Raw genomic sequence first — 15,937 nt, 5'->3', positions numbered from 1 at the left:
TGTTGTGTTTGATCTTTTTTTTATTGTTATAGCAGTTGGCAGAGGGTTACATCCACAGGCAGTTTATGAAAACAAATGCATGGCAGCTGTGGTTTGTTAGATATGGAAAGAGAATTGGGGAACCTGAGAAGTAATATGGAGTTCCTCTCAGTCAAAAATTTCACATTAATATTAGGAAAAGGTGTATTTCTGAAGATAAATGTTGATTAATTAGATGCTTTCTGGAAATTTGGAGAATCCATATTTTACAAACTAACAAGCTCAAATTAAATGCTGAAATATTAGATAGAAAACAGGTGAGAGATGGATGTAGACTAAATACAATGTAATCCTCTTAACTCAAATTAGGATGTCGGGGTTCTGGCAGAATCACTAAGAAAACAAGACCAGGTTAAATGTGCAAACCAGGTCATAATGTAAGCTATTAGGAATGGGTTTAAATTTATCAGTCTTAAATAGAGCCATAACAGGATTATCTCAGTGAATTCGGCAGGTTCATCTATCAATAGACTGGGGTTATTTCTCAAAATTTGCTGTAATTTTTTGGACAGATTTAAGATTGATTGCTGCTCAGATAATAACTGTCACCGGTTTACAAGCTACATGCACTGAAGCTGAGGAGTAAGACAATTCAATTAAAGATATGCACTCATTGATAACCAATAAGCTGCAAATAAGCTGACTTATTTTGAGATATTGGTACAGAGTTTCCAAAAGTTATTAAATGAAAATCAGAAAATAAGAAATCATGAATGTGGTAAGACCAGGAAAAATTTGGTATGCCTTTTTGAAATCTTTTGAAGTTGAAGGAAAGTTTGATAGTATTGAACTTACTGATACATTCTGATATTTTATACTTTAATAATAAATATCAAAAATTATCTCCCAAACCTTGTGGATATAGGATAATAATTTCCAAGTTATTCAATTAACTGAAGTGGATTTAATTTTTGTCTATAGAAAATATTGAATTTTGTAAAAATTGAGGTGTTACATATTAAAATTCCTTAATTTAATTTTGTGAGTCTGATAAAATGAATGTTACTCCAAATCTGAAACATATTTTTGAGGGGGATCTTACATTTTTAAAATAGACTGACAGATATAGTGACAGAAATTTTAATGAAGAGAACCCCAGGTTTCCTTTAAAGTATTTTTTTCTTATGAAGAAACAGTTTTTAATTTTTCAGGCATTCAGCCTTATCACTGGGCTTATATTTTGATCTATATCTCTCTTCATGGAATTTAAATCATTTTTTAAAGTCTGTTATAATGTATAACTACAAAGTGAATATTAGTCTTCTTTCCTATCCAATCCTTCACAGAGACTGATTGGACCCTAGTTTTATCCCCCAATCAGTTGTCCTTTCTGTTTTAAAGGTTGCTTGAGGTGTAAGCTTAACTTTGATCCCAATTCTGGGATAACTCCAGTTTGAAAACTTGAAATAAGCATGTTTTAAAACATTCGTAGACAAAAAAAAATGGCATTGATGTTCTGGATTAGTTTATTTTTAATGTCCTTTAAAAAAATTGGCAGTGCTGCAGGAAGAATTTGTGTCTAATATTGGGGAATGGCAATCTGTGCAACTAAAACTTCTAACTATACAATTTGGACCAGGCGCAAATAAAAGGTATAAAGTCCATGCATGCAATCATAAAAAGAAAGGCATAAAAATATAAACACTTGTTCAAGTCAAATGTGGTTCCTGGTAACCACATAAATATAAACACATAGTTTTTCTCAGCAACAATATCAAAATGGTTTCCCATTGCTTTCTTATAGGACGTTTTTCTAATTTCCAGTCTAACCTAAAGCTCCTCTTTTTGGTGGGGAGAGGGATATCATATCATCCACAATTGGCCAGGAACTGACTGGGGGTAGCAATGATGGCCTAGATCAGGGGTGTCAAACTGCCGGCCCGTGGGCCAGATGCATCACGCGGAAGCCACACCCACCCCAGCTCTGGCAAGGGGGGAAAAGTCACAATACGTCACGTGATGTGGCGAGTTTGACGTCCCCGGCTTAGATGCATCCTTGGAGAAACCTAAGAAAAATACCATAGAGGCAACCTTGTGCTTTTCTGAAAGCACGTACTATTGTCTCAAACCTGTAGCGGTCTCCATTTTTTCACAGAGGGTCTAATTTTGGAGGCTGTTTGTGGAGCCCCTTTAAAAATGGAACCCCTATAGGCTCGTAACCATAGTGCCTGCTTGCAGAATACTGTAGCACAAGGTTGCCTCGTGACAGCTTCTATAGGAAAGCTGATCCTCACATCATATCAGCCGGGCTGCCTCTGCAAAAAAACAGGTCTCTTGGGTGCTGCTGGGCCTTGGAGCTGGCTGAGTAGCAGGCCGAGTCCTGCAAGTTCCTTGGGTAGCTGAATGAAAAGAAGGCCTTGGATTACAAGGTCTCCCAGCCCCTGTGTGTCGGTAGCCATCTTAGGTCCCTTTAGGTAAGTGGCTGGGTGAGAAGCAGGCTAAGGCCTGCAGGGATCCCAAGAAGCAAGAAGCAGAGCATGGGATGCCTCAGGGTGGGGGAGACTTGGGAAGCTTAAGGCAGGTGGGCCTGGGCCTGCACTGGGTCTCCCCCACTGAGATTGCCCTTGCTCAGCTTAACGACTCACACATTCATTTAATAGCCACATCAAGGCAAGCAGATTATGGGAGTTATTAAGCAAGGGCAGGCCCCACTATGGTCGTAACTTGAAAACTACTTATATTGTGTTGGTTATTAGTTCAGTTGTTTTTACAAATACTATGGTTTTCAAATATGCCTTCAGTCAAAGAATTCTCTATCAGATGTAATTAATCCAATGAAGATTTACCCAGAATATGTGTATTTAGAAGCAGAACATCTGTAGTCTAGCTTGCTGAAAGTCATCTGCTGAATAGAAAAAGAAGCAATGGTGAACACTGGGATTGGTATTCCTTCTAGGCCACCTTCCTGGATGGTGGTTTATGATCCACAAAAATGCTCACAAGAAGGTTCTGTTGGTTTTCAAGTGACAGTTTGGAATTTGTGCAAATTTAATCCAGAGTCTCCTTCAATTGCAAGATGGTGTTATTGGAAAAAGTGCATGATCCATTCTCCAATGCCAATGAAATAGACTCCTTGGGCTATGCCAAAGAGGGGAGCTATCACCAATGCACGACATCCTGCTCCTTTCATAAAAGCGGAAGGACCCTCATGGATCCAGATCTTCCTGTAGATGATGCACACAATGAGATAATTTCAGTAAACATATCCTGAGTAGCAGCTGTTGCTATCAGTAACAGAAGTGCATCAAACATTAGTGCTTTTCATATTTCGAAAATTATTTAGAAGAGGTATTCTGGAACCCACAGCAGCACATGTGCAGCACTTCTCTTTAAAGCAGTGGTTCTCAACCTGTGGGTCGGGACCCCATTTGGGGTCAAACGACCATTTCATGGGGGTCGCCAAACAAGGCTGTCCGCCATTTTTTCCCCTTTTCTTTGGCCACGCCCCTGGCACCCGGTGATGTATAAGTGGTTGGGGGTCACCACAACATGGGGAACTGTATTATGGGGTCGCAGCATTAGAAAGGTTGAGAACCACTGCTTTAAAGCAATTGTATCTGTGAATCTGAAAAAAGAGGCATCTTTTAAAATGAGTTAACTCATTAAATCAGCCCTGTCTTTTTAAAGACTCCCACAGAAGTCTGAAAAGTGCAGTAACCACATTGAAAAGATATCATTGTTTTTGCTCCTATGCATTCTAAAAGTGCCCCAGCATTTTTACAGAGACTAATTTTCACGAATTTCTATCACAGCCTTGCTTTTTTGCAGGCAACCCATAAAGGTAACAGTTGGGATTTGAGGCATGGAAGAGGAAATATCCCTAACAAACAATTAGGGAATGGCATTGGAGTTTTAAGTGCAGCACAGAACTATCTTTGGAAGTATGCCCTCCCATCTTCACCCCAAAATAAATGTAAAGTCAAGTGCAAACTCAAGAACATTTGTATGAATTGTACGGTTTAAAAAAAAAAACCATACCTTTATCAGTTAACTTTTGGTCAAATGGTATTGAATGATTGCTCACACCCACTTGCAACCATTTGGTGACTGAGCAAGCAATTCCTCCCCAACAGAACATCCACAGTTTACTTGCTAAATTCCCAATGTATCCATCAGTCCAGGCTAGTTGGGGTTTCCAGCCTTGGTGTGTGGGGAATATTTTTCAGTGATCGAGTGTTTAATGACATTAACTAATGGTTCACAGAAAAGGAATATTTAATTCTGTTTACCTGGCACAATCAATGATTCCATTGTAGGTATCTTCTCCCAGTCCTTTCTGCAGAGTTTGGATGCGAGTTTTTAGAACTGTAACAAACAGTTTGTTAAATCTATGCAAAGAAATGTGATTTAAAGATTTACACATCTTTACAGATTTACAGATATTGCAGAGGAATATCTTCAAGACTTTTTATTATTTATCCGCTTGTTTTTTTTTCTGACAAGAAGCTGCCCAATTAAATAAACCTGGAAAAATGCTCATCTCTTAGAGCAGTGTTTCCCAAACTTGACAATTTTAAGGCATGTGGACTTCAACTCCCAGAATTCCACAGCCAGCAATGCTGGCTGTGGAATTCTGGGAGTTGAAGTCCTCATGCCTTAAAATTGTCAAGTTTGGGAAACACTGTCTTAGAGATTTACTACACTAGCAAGTATGTGGTGTTTTCTGCCCGAATCTGCCCCAAACTGTTTTAGTGTTAGATATACTAGCTGCTAGTAATTTGTGATAGGATGAAGATAAGCCTTTTTTTTTACAGCAGCATCATCTAATACTCACCATCTAATGGTGTTACTGCAACTGCAGCCAGAGATCCCGCCATACAGCCGGACAGAAACGAATGAAAAAAAGATGCTCTTTCTTCAGAGGTCTTTTGTCCCAACTTGTTAAGATTGGCAAAGAGTGGAAAATAAATGATGGAAAAAGGGACATCCCTGTTGAGAGTAGAAATAGAATATTTTAGGTAAGCCTTGGAGAGATTTCCATATTTCTCACTGAAGCAAGTTGCTAATTTTACTTCATTAGTAACTCAAGAAATTATGACTAACTTTATATTTATGAAATGTAATTTCCAAGCCACTCATATAGCAATCTTCTCATGTACGTTTGATAGACAAGCTTGAAAATCAGACTTGATGCCATTTGATTTTACCAATACTTTTGAAATTCATAAAGATCACCATAAAGTCCTGGAGTAATGGGCTATGGAGGATTGAGAGACTACTGACAATTTTAATTAAGGCATTTGGACGTCTTTGCAGAAAAAAGGAAGCATAATAAACTACCCAAATATTCAATTGTGAAGAAAAGGTCCAAAGCCCATGTAAAATTCTACAGTACCAGAGTAGATGATTCAGTTTCATGTATAAATTTAATTCCCATTATCCAAACCAGTTCTCTAATAGCCAGTTGTAGGGACACTGACTCCAACTCTGAAGTCAGTGGAAATGTTTTTAAAAGTGTTAAAAGATCATATATACAGTAAAAAATGCTGAATCCAGTACTTTTTAGATTCTAGACCATTAGATGTTGCTACTATAGAACTTATAGAAAAGGAGATTCCACTTTTCACCTGAGTAGGGTGGCCCCAAGCCCTTTATACAGGCCTGCTATACCCTGGGAGCGCAGCAGTTCACTTGCAATCCTAGTGGCAGAAGGTCGTTTAGGGACCGCTTCAGTTCCAGTGGTGTAAGGCTGTCCTTGTAGCGGATGAGAAGAGGCAGCAGCTGTACCCTCCAGTCCTAGAGCCTTCTGCTGATGAGCAGCTGAAAGACAGAAAGACTCTTTTCTGTGTGTGTGTGTGTGTATAGAGAGAGATAGATAGGTAGGTAGGTAGGTAGGTAGGTGGGTGGGTGGATAGATAGATAGAGACAGACAGACAGACAGACACAATCTTGAGCCCTGAGGGCTAGATTTTTAGAAGTTGTGGGTCTTATACAAGCAGATCTTCAACACTTCATAGGTAAAAATAAGGAACTCGTAATATAAAATCTTGGTTGAGTTAAACACAATTCTTGCTGAGATCCATGCATTTTCCCAGCAATAACATAAAAGTGGTTTCTCAATTTTTTAAAAAATCTCCCAGTCTAATCTACAGTTAAATAATTTCTTAGTGTTTTGTTCGTATACCAAGCACTTGACTCTACTTAGCTCCCAAAGCCAAGTAAGTTCAATCAGCTGCTACCATTTCTTCAGGCAGTTGCATATTCCTACTAAGCTTCATTATTCATTGCTCAATCCACTGGTCTATTTGTCTCAAACTATATTAATTTGTTGAAAATTTAAAGACAGATGTTTTTCTAACAGTAGCTAAAGCAAACATCATGCCCAACAATATGTCATTTAGGATCCGTTAGAACAGGGGTCCCCAACCCTCGGGCCGCAGCTCACTACTGGTCCGTGAGCTGTTCAGAACTGGGCCACCTGAAATGGGGCAAGCAAGCACGTGTATCCCTATTTGTATGAACAGTGGGCGACGCATGCGCACACACTTGCCCACAGCTCATGCAGAACCATCCCCTGTCCCCCCCCCCGCTGCCGGTCTGCAAAGCTGGAAAGGTTGGGGAACTCTAAATTAGACTTCACCTGCAGATGTGAAATGGGAAGCTGTGCTCCATATAAAATAGGGTGCCTTCCAGCTATGTTGGACTTCAGTTCCCAGAATCCCTAGCCAAGATGGGAAAGGTTGATGCAGAGTCTCTGTTTTTATCACATGTATCACTTACACGTGCATGTACTAAAACAGCTGTACCTTCCTTGGGATTTAACTTCAGTAATCCAATAGAAGGAAATGAGCACTGGGAAACAGCCTTTCCCAAACTGCTGCCCTCTAGATGTGTTTGACTGCAAGTCCCATCTTCCACACTAAGATAGGCCCTCATCATTGGCATTTGGTTATAGTGTATAACCTTTTGATCTTTCGAGAAGTAACTCTGCAAAAGTATTGTTCTGAGGAGGCTTCTGTGCATTAAAAATGGCAGAAGGCAGTGTTTGCATTTGTAATGATGAAGCTCTGTAGAGCTTGGTGGATGAGTCATTTTACCACTGGTAGGAAAATGCTTCACTCTACCTCCTAGCTTTGGGTTTAGGTCAGACTTTACCCCACTGCCCACAGAGGTTTGGCTACAGCGGCATTATAATGAGATGTTTTAATTTTCCTAGTTTTAAGCATAACAGAAGGATAAGCGCATGCTTTACATCTCCCTCCACAGCAGCCATTTTTTCTCTCTTTGGAATTCAAAGAGCAAGTGCAAGCAACATACTGTGTATTAGAAACATGAAATGGGTCCAAGGTGTCGATTGGCTGCTATTTTTTTTCCATTCTCTTATTTATTGCCCAGGTGGGAAAGTGACCTGGTTGGCTCACTTTTTATTGGTATTTTGTGGCTGGCAGATAAGAATATAAGAACTATCCTAGCAAATATGAACCTTTATCTATGCAACAAGCTGTTTTGCTACAAAAATGAAGCCAAATTGGGTTTTTTTTAACCTTTATAGTAATGAGGTGCTCACCTAGCCGCCCGGCATCCTGTAGCTGAATTTTCAACATTTCCATCGGGGATGTGACCACTACTTGGCATGTCCCAGCTCCACAGCCAGCCAGCATTTCCCTGGCCAAGGATAATTCTTTTCTGTTGAGAGTAGCACAAAAGTACAGGGCCAGTTCAAAAGTGCAGATGGAAATGATGATGAGACTGGAGCAAGATTATAAGCAGAGAACAAACGCTCTTTTCCCCATACCCATCCACGGAGAGCAACTGTCGGAAGAAATCATTGGCTGCCAACTTGATTGCCTTTTCCGGAGTGACAAGAGTGAGGTTTACAGCAGCCCCTTGGAGAGAACAGAAGAGGCAATAAGGAGCCTTGATGATGAGTTTGCTGGCTCATCCCTACTCCAACAGGAAATGCTGATCACTCTCGCACACACAGATCCACAAAAGCAATAATGTTTAAATAATACAAGTTTCAATTATTCCTGGATCCATATACACCCGTCTTTCTATTTTCCAATTTTAAATAAACATTCCACCAAAACAATAATAAACCAAATGCAACACTAAATATCACCTATTCAAATACATTAAACCTCTGAGTCTAACTCAACTCCTGGTGTTTTCCATGTAGTTTTCTTCCCAACAATACAAAAATACCATTGTTGTCTTGCCTTTCTGAGTTTCCAGTGCAGCCTACACTCCTAGGATTTCCTGGTAGTCTTTCATTTCTAATTTTCAACCTTTATATGCATTTTTTCAAATCATGTTTTACTTTAAATTGAGACATTGCAAACAACAAATGATTAAAAATTTCAGAGCAAAGACCCTTCCGTTTCTGTAGGAATTACCTCTATAAATGCCAAAGAACCCTTCTGAGCGTATTGTCTTCACCAAACAATCCTGCCTAGAATATGAGAGGGAGAAACAATTATAAAAACTATTTCAAAGTTGGAGGGTCCATATTTGTAATTATTTCTTGCACAGGCCTTGCTCCCTGTTCTTCCATGATGTTTCTCCTTAGGGCACCAAGACAGTTGAAAAGCTCAATTATTTTTCAGCTTTTAGTAAATATGTAGCAGGATTATTTTTCATTATTGATTTTATTTCTGAATGATGGTAACACTATATCACTGACACTCAGTTAATTGCGCTTATTAGCAACTGTGGGAAATATAATTTTCCCCATCAACTCTAACATCTTTCCTGACTTGTGCTTTTCAGAATTGCTTGGTCTGCAAAACATACATGTTAGAAATTCTGAGAGTTGCTGCTTTATAAGATAATATATTAAAAAACATTATGGGTAAAAGAAAGACAACAGAATTTTGAGCCATATTCAATAGTGCTGGGAGAATGCATCAATAGAATATATATCAATTCCTTTCAGCTTGAAGCTTAATATCCTGTACCATCACTCACGCACATGCCTGTGTAGACAGCTTGTCCTTGCTGATTCTGGAGACGGGTTTTAGCCAAATCAATGGGGAACACACAAGTGACTCCCACAAGGCCAGCTATACCTCCATTAATTAATTTTGCTGGAAGGCTGGAAAGAAAAAGGAGATGGTTACCAACATTTGAGGAGAAAAAAAAAGAATGAGAATTTTTTCAAATCCCAGGCTTCTTCTATGGTGTCCTTGGTTAGAGGGTGGTATAGTAAAAACAGATCCTGCAACCTAAATAATAGGGTGATTGGGAGAATGTTGGACAAAGCAATTTCAGTTATTGTAGTTATTATTAATTTCTACTCTTAGGAAATGCACAATAGATTGTGAACCCTCTGCCCTCCTCCAGTTAAATTTTATTTATGAGACTTATATACCGCTTTAAGTGCAAGCACTCTCTAAGCAGTGTACACCAGTAAGCAATGTATATATATATTTACATTGCCCCCAACAACCTTGAGCCAGTGAGATTTGAACCGCTGACCTGCTGAATACAGTCAGCTAAAGTGGCCTGCAGTACTGCACTCTAACTGCTGCGCCACCTTGGCTCTTGTTCTTCTTCAATTTTGTTCTTCTGTTCAACAACTTATTTTTCCCAATATGACAAGCATCATATGAACAGAATCATTGACCTTTGAAAACCAAGCACAAAAAGCCACTACTGACCTGAACTTCTTGCTTGTCATTTTCCTTGGGGTGGTGGCTGTTGCTACTACTGACCCAGGAAATCCTTTGACATTAAGGAACACTTTCTTTGTTGTCTTTATTTAGCTGGAGACAGAAAACAATTACTCTTTCTTCATTGGATAACAAATCACACAGATCAAAAATAAAATGGATGTTCATAATTCAATCAAGTCCAGAGGATTTTTAGGGAAGTTTGTTGAATAACTTTGATTCTTTTCTCCCTTTCTTTCCCTTAATAAGCCAGTTTATACTAGATACTTTCCCTGTTTCCTAATGACCTTCCTTCACACTCACATCTGAATACACCTGAGGTCTATGGAGCTGAAAAATAAGTGCTCAGTAACATTAGAACAAAATCAATTGTAGGATCTTCAATGAGTTTACTCAAGGTAACATCAACTGAGTTTCTACTCTGCAAGAGGGATGTGAACACCAAAAATTTCAAGGAGTTACAAATTTACTAACATCTGGCTCCACCCCATGAACAGAAAAGAAAAATCCGATCCAGAGAATACACCCCACACCCTGCAAATGTTGAAAAAGAACATCACAGGGAACCTCAGGCCATTGTAGAACGTCTTCGTGAAGGAAGGGAAGGGGAAGGAGATAAACATTCATCTTGAAAAAGGAGAGAAGGTTTGCAAATATTACTCAAGCGTGGCTTTTACCTACCATGGTAGTAAAGTGAAAGTAAGAACTAGAACAGCTAAAATATTTGTAGTTTGTGATTTTAAAAAAAGACTAAATCATTTTAAATTATCTGGATCTATCCTTTTCCACATTTCTAAAGTAACTGGAATTAATAACCTGGAGCACACCCCACTCTAACCCATGCTAGGTTTTGACAAACGTGTTCTGCACCTCCAAACTTTGCATTTATTATACCACATTTATAGTCCAGTGTATTATTTAGCTAATTATACTTTAAGCATGGTTGACATCTGAACTGAGATAGTGACAGTGTTAATATTTGTAAATTATGATTTAAACAATGGTCTATTCACCATAGTTGACTGAAAGACCATCTTATGTAATCAAGATTTAAGTATTTGTTAAAATAATTAGGCTAAATAATTTTGTGTAGGTAATATGTTTTTGTGCTTTTCCCTTTTTTTTACTAATGCAAAGGTAGAAATTGTGGTTTATTGGCTAAATCATAAACAGCTGAATTTACAAACATTCAGTCAAAAACATGATTTCTAAGCCATAATGATGGAGTTCTATAAAACATATTAAGCTAGAATCAAGCAACCTACCATAAATGGGTGCAAAAATCTATGCAATCTGTGTTGCATTCTCTGAAACCAACCAGTGTGCTAAATGTAGAGTTGAATAAGTCTTTTTGTTTCAGCCAGGAAATAGCATCAAGAGAAAATGATGGTATTTTTCTGCTTTCAACCGGACAAAGTACAGCTAAAACAAATAAACTCACCTTGGGTATATTTATAAACTTTTACTATGTTGTTCAGTCATTATATATTTTTTCCAGTAGCCATGCAAAGTGCACAGTACAACATACACAATGAATCATATGGCAGAAAAGATGTCACCAATAGTTTTACGATTAGTCATAATTCTTATGTAAGCATTTTATATAAGCTTGGAAACTACAGTACTAGCACTGAAAAAGTGAGTTTGCATGATGCATTATTGAAGTTTTAAACTTTCAGAGCAGTCTATCTCTATGTAACGGTGCAAAAAAATATATAGCCAGGCCTCATATACATTAGTTGTGGCAAACAATCTTTACGTATTTTGAGTGGTTAATGTCAAAGCTACAAAAAATACTAAAATATAGCTACTCAATTAAACAACATCAAAAGTACATCTGGAATATAAACTTTAAAAAATAGAAATATCATAAACCATTCCTGAGAAATTGACCTGATTTCTCAAATCCACATCCTTTTTCCTCTACCATAAAAAAACTTATTCAAATGTTAAAAACCATAAATTAAGTATCCGCTGCACTAATCAGATATAAAAGCATCCTAACTTTCTGGAAGCTGTAATTATTAACTGCTTGTCACTTATTCACATGCATTTCCTCATCTATAGAATACTTCAAAATAAAACAGTTTCAGCATTTGTTTGGTGAAATAATTACAATCATTAGTGCAAATGTGTCCATACAGTGCTTTATAGCAGGGCTTTTCAACCAGTGGTACGGGTACCACCTGTGGTACATTGGCACCTGGCAGGTGGTATGTGACCATCCTAGAAAAGTGGTATCGGGGGAGGGGAATGAGCTGAACTGGTGGCAGCACTGCACAAGCCTGAGCGAGAGATGGTTGAAACTGCAGGGCTGTCAGGGCTCAGCCGAAGCGCCAGGATCAGCGCCAGGCTCCAGCTTGAGCTCGGCGCTGATCTTGGTGCTTCGGCTGAGCCCTGAAGAAGCACCAATCAGCTGGAAAGCAGCACTGATCCTGCACTTCTGCTGAGCCCAGAAGCGCCAATCAGCTGGAATGTTGCAGCATCTCCAGGGTCTTGTGATTTACATTCAGATGCTTGGCAACTGATTCATATTTATGACGGTCACAGTGTCTCAGGGTCATGTGAAGTGACCAAAACCTGTTGCAATCACCCAGCAGATGGGGGGAATAAAAACAAAACACCCCCCACCCCACCCCGCTGCCAATCCTCAACAGAAATGTTTACAACAATGAAAACCTCAGACAGGAGGAAGAGTGCCGCAGGGCAGCCAGGCGTCTTGCTCAGCTGTGGCCTGGGGGGCACTTTTTACAGTGCCATTGTCACTTCGAACAGTCACTAAGCGAACTGTTGTAAATCGAGGACTACCTGTACTTTATTACTTTTTTCCCTTTTTTTGTCATCAAGTTTTTGACAACTTGCTAGGTGACTGGTGGTGCTCGGATATTGCCATATCCTAAAACTGGTACAATGGGTGAAAAGGTTAAAAAGCCCTGCTTTATAGAGCACAAATGCAAGTTTTAATTATGCACATAATACACACCAGGCACAAATGTTTAGAAACTACACACGAGGCTTTGGAAATAACTATTCTTGTAAGAGTGTTAGAAATAAATGGCTATAAACTATCTCCTTCTAATTCATATCTAATTTTCCTGAATAAATTGACTCTCCCTTTCCACATATACTAATTAGCAATCTCACCAGTTTGGGTAGATCATTCTCCTCCAAATTCATTTGCACAAAGAATGCCATGAATTTGTAGATTGCTTTTGAAATGATAAATGTTGAAATACTTTATGAATGAAATGTGTAGAAGTCAGAAAAGTTAGTAAACTTACCTTCCTTATTTTCAAGCAGTTGGGTTCCTCCCTTCCTCCTCTCTCGTTTTTAAGCATCTGACTCACATCTGGAATCCTTAAAAAACAACCTCTTTTGCCTGTTTTAAGGGACTGTCCACAAATTCCCAATAATATCAGAATGTACATAGGATTTTTTTTTTCTTTCTGGTTGTTCATCTTGTCTTTTTTAGGTCCTGCAAAACTAACAAACTCCAGCTCAAGCGTTTTCCATTGGATAAGGACAATTTTAAACAAACGCTATGCATTCCAGTTATTTAGTCAAGCTCTAATTTCTCAAGCAAGGTTGTATCGATTGATAACAGTATATTCCATTAATGTGGTATCATGTGATGGGCTGCACATCCCCATATCAATTACACATCAGTGGAAAATTAGTGGGTAAGTACAGCCAAGAAACATCTATGGCCAATAAGACATTTACGTAAGATTCATTAAGCTCATTTCTGGACGAGGAGGTTCCTTACATGGTGGCTCATGCCACATCCTGTATGTGGGCAAGTGCAATGGGCCTAACCTTGAAGACAACTCAGAAATAGCTAGTCCACAATGTGGCATTCCACTGCAAGTTGTACTAGTTACCAATAGGCTTCCAGACACAAATCAAGTTGTGCTGGTTGTCACCTATGAGGCATACAGTTTAACTATTTGAGGGACAGTCTCTCTCTCTCTCTCTCTCTCATTTCTACTCATTCAGTAAGATTGGACAAAATTTTGCAATGTCATCTGATGGGAACAAGGAGATGTGCCTTTGCTGTCATAGTCTTTACTCTTTAGTGACTTTAAGGCATACTTAAATGAATAGTCCTTAGTCATTTAGCTATGCTTTTAGAAACCAAGCTTTTTCTCCAGGCTCTGAGCTAGAGTGGGATGTTACAGTTTTTTAGTGGCTGTTTACTCCACAAGAATGACTTTCTTTTTCTGCTGTTGTTGTTTGATATACTTGTTTTTATCTGACATATCATCGAAAGCCAAGGGGTTGAGCAGCCTTAGAAATATGAAAAAGGTGAAAAAGAAACTTGTAATATACAATCACTGTCTTCATCTCCTGATGGGCTTAGAAAGTCAGTGCTTCCAAACCTGGCTCTCCATCAGCAATGAGAATAACAATGCATTACAATTTTAGCAGCATTTAAGAAATATAACAATATTTAAAGGCAGAGAAGATACCAGCCACTGCATCAGACTGTCTGCATAGAATACAGGTTTTAATTATATGGTACATTTGGGCATGATGTATCCAAAATGTTTTGTGCTACGAGTATCCTAACCTGCCTCTCCCCCATCAAGCAGGATCTCTTCTCAAAATCAATTCATACAGTCTTCCAAAAAGCTAAATACATTCTTTTTATTATTTACTACACCTTGTTATTACATAACTGAAATATTTCATTTTAAAAGTGTTTTGGGATTACTACCAGTTTTAATTGTCTAAATTTATTTAATTTAAAAAAGCATTGAAATGGGATGTTGTAAGTATAAGGTTATCCAAGGGCATGTTTTAGCCACTTCCTCCTCAGCCTGCAAAGTTTCAAGTCCAAAGTAGATTAACCTCTAAAACACTTTTGAAACTGATACACAATCTTACTGCTTTCAAATACATTTCAGTTCACCTTTAGAAATTTCTCAAGTAATTTTGTCTTTCTTGAATAGATTATGTTGCTCAAAGGCCATTGTGTAAAACAGAGGTCCCCAACCTATGGGCTGCAGCCCACTACCAGGCCATGGCCTCTTGGCCACCGGACCACGTGAGTGGCTGGACAGTACGTGCGTGCATGTGCACATACTCACCCTCCTTTGCGCCAGCACTAGCCAAGCTGTGAGCCTTGCACCAGCACTAGCAGCCCCATTTGTGGAGTGCATATGTTCATGGCCACTTTTGTGCGCATGAGCAGCCATATTAGCATGTACACATGTACACATAAAGGTGCCTGCCCCTCCCTTTCCCAACGGGCCGCCAATCTAGAAAGATTGGGGACCCCTGGTGTAAAGGAATAGTTATAACTTTAATCAATAATGTTTAAATGAGGTAAGATGGATTCTGGTATGTTGCTTTTTTTGGATATTTGTATTTGAAATTATTTGCCTTCTGATAAACACAGAAATCAATTTTCTAAAAAAAAATCCATGTCAACTTAATTTTGTATTAAGTTTTGCTATATCCATAAGGGCTGCAAAACGTTGTTTATCAATTTACTGCCATTAAAATAATATGGGGTAGAAACTGGAAAAAGTTTTATCTTCAAAAATGACTTTGGAAGCAAAAGAAGCAAATGGATATCTTGACAAAATGTTTTAAATGAAAAATCTAGTAATCTACATAGAATAAATAGCATACAAATAGTTTAGTTTTATTTACTGGGGCAACTAAAAGCATGCCCATCTAAACAGATTTCATTTAGTTATACACAGATGTAACTAAGGTTTTTCCTTCTGTATTTTAGTGTATGTATTGTAGATGTTTTTTTTTAAAAAAATAAAAATGAGGGTGAGGAAATAACAAACTTTTTGAAATTAAGTCATAACAATTATTTACAAAATTAGAATGTTAAGATCAACAAACTGAAGGTGTCAGCATAAATGTGACCCTCATCTGACAATTGAGACATAATCTCCAGCTGTCCAAAATAATACAGGGTGAATTTTAATCAGTTTTCTGGTGAAGTCCAAATGTTAAAGCTAGCTGCTAATCCAGGACTTGGAACCTAAGGGAGGGTTCTCAAATTTTCCTTCCATAATGTTGGTCACATATGTATACATATGTTGTTTAAAATTGTGCTTCCCCCCCCCTTCCATAGATTGATTCTCAGAGACTGCCTAGACAAGTACCTGCAGTTATATAGGAAATATATGAAAATAGCAGTGTAAGTAATCTGTTTGAAAAAAGTGTAAAAAAACCCAAGTAATATGGAAAAAAGCTAAAACTTGTGACACCAATAACATAACATGAATACCCTCAAAGTAATTTTCCCCGCTCCCTAAAAAATA

At 38.3% G+C, this 15,937-nt stretch overlaps 1 protein-coding gene across 2 annotated transcripts; it reads right to left on the bottom strand.

Moving 5' to 3' along the window:
* Window positions 1–2: 2 nt before the first annotated feature.
* SLC25A18 (solute carrier family 25 member 18) lies at window positions 3–15,490 on the bottom strand. 2 transcript variants are annotated; one of them, XM_039363914.1, is made up of 11 exons: window positions 12,932–15,490; window positions 10,916–11,072; window positions 9,639–9,743; window positions 8,951–9,073; window positions 8,376–8,431; window positions 7,775–7,865; window positions 7,547–7,665; window positions 5,607–5,799; window positions 4,814–4,968; window positions 4,269–4,344; window positions 3–3,203 (listed from the first exon to the last, which is right to left on the bottom strand). In XM_039363914.1, the coding sequence occupies exons 3-11, from the start codon at window positions 9,656–9,658 to the stop codon at window positions 3,062–3,064; spliced, it is 975 nt and encodes a 324-aa protein (XP_039219848.1). In that variant the 5' UTR covers window positions 9,659–9,743; window positions 10,916–11,072; window positions 12,932–15,490; the 3' UTR covers window positions 3–3,061. The 2 variants fall into 2 exon arrangements, with proteins under 2 accessions (XP_039219848.1, XP_039219759.1); XM_039363825.1 differs by lacking the exon at window positions 10,916–11,072 and having other exon boundaries at window positions 12,932–15,489.
* Window positions 15,491–15,937: the final 447 nt, after the last annotated feature.

Source organism: Crotalus tigris, unplaced genomic scaffold (genome assembly GCF_016545835.1).
Source record: "Crotalus tigris isolate CLP2741 ecotype Arizona unplaced genomic scaffold, ASM1654583v1 scf7180000017541.2806704, whole genome shotgun sequence".
Lineage (NCBI taxonomy): Eukaryota > Metazoa > Chordata > Lepidosauria > Squamata > Viperidae > Crotalus > Crotalus tigris.
The sequence above is the reverse complement of the archived record's forward strand: the minus strand, read 5'-3'. Positions and strand labels throughout refer to the sequence as shown.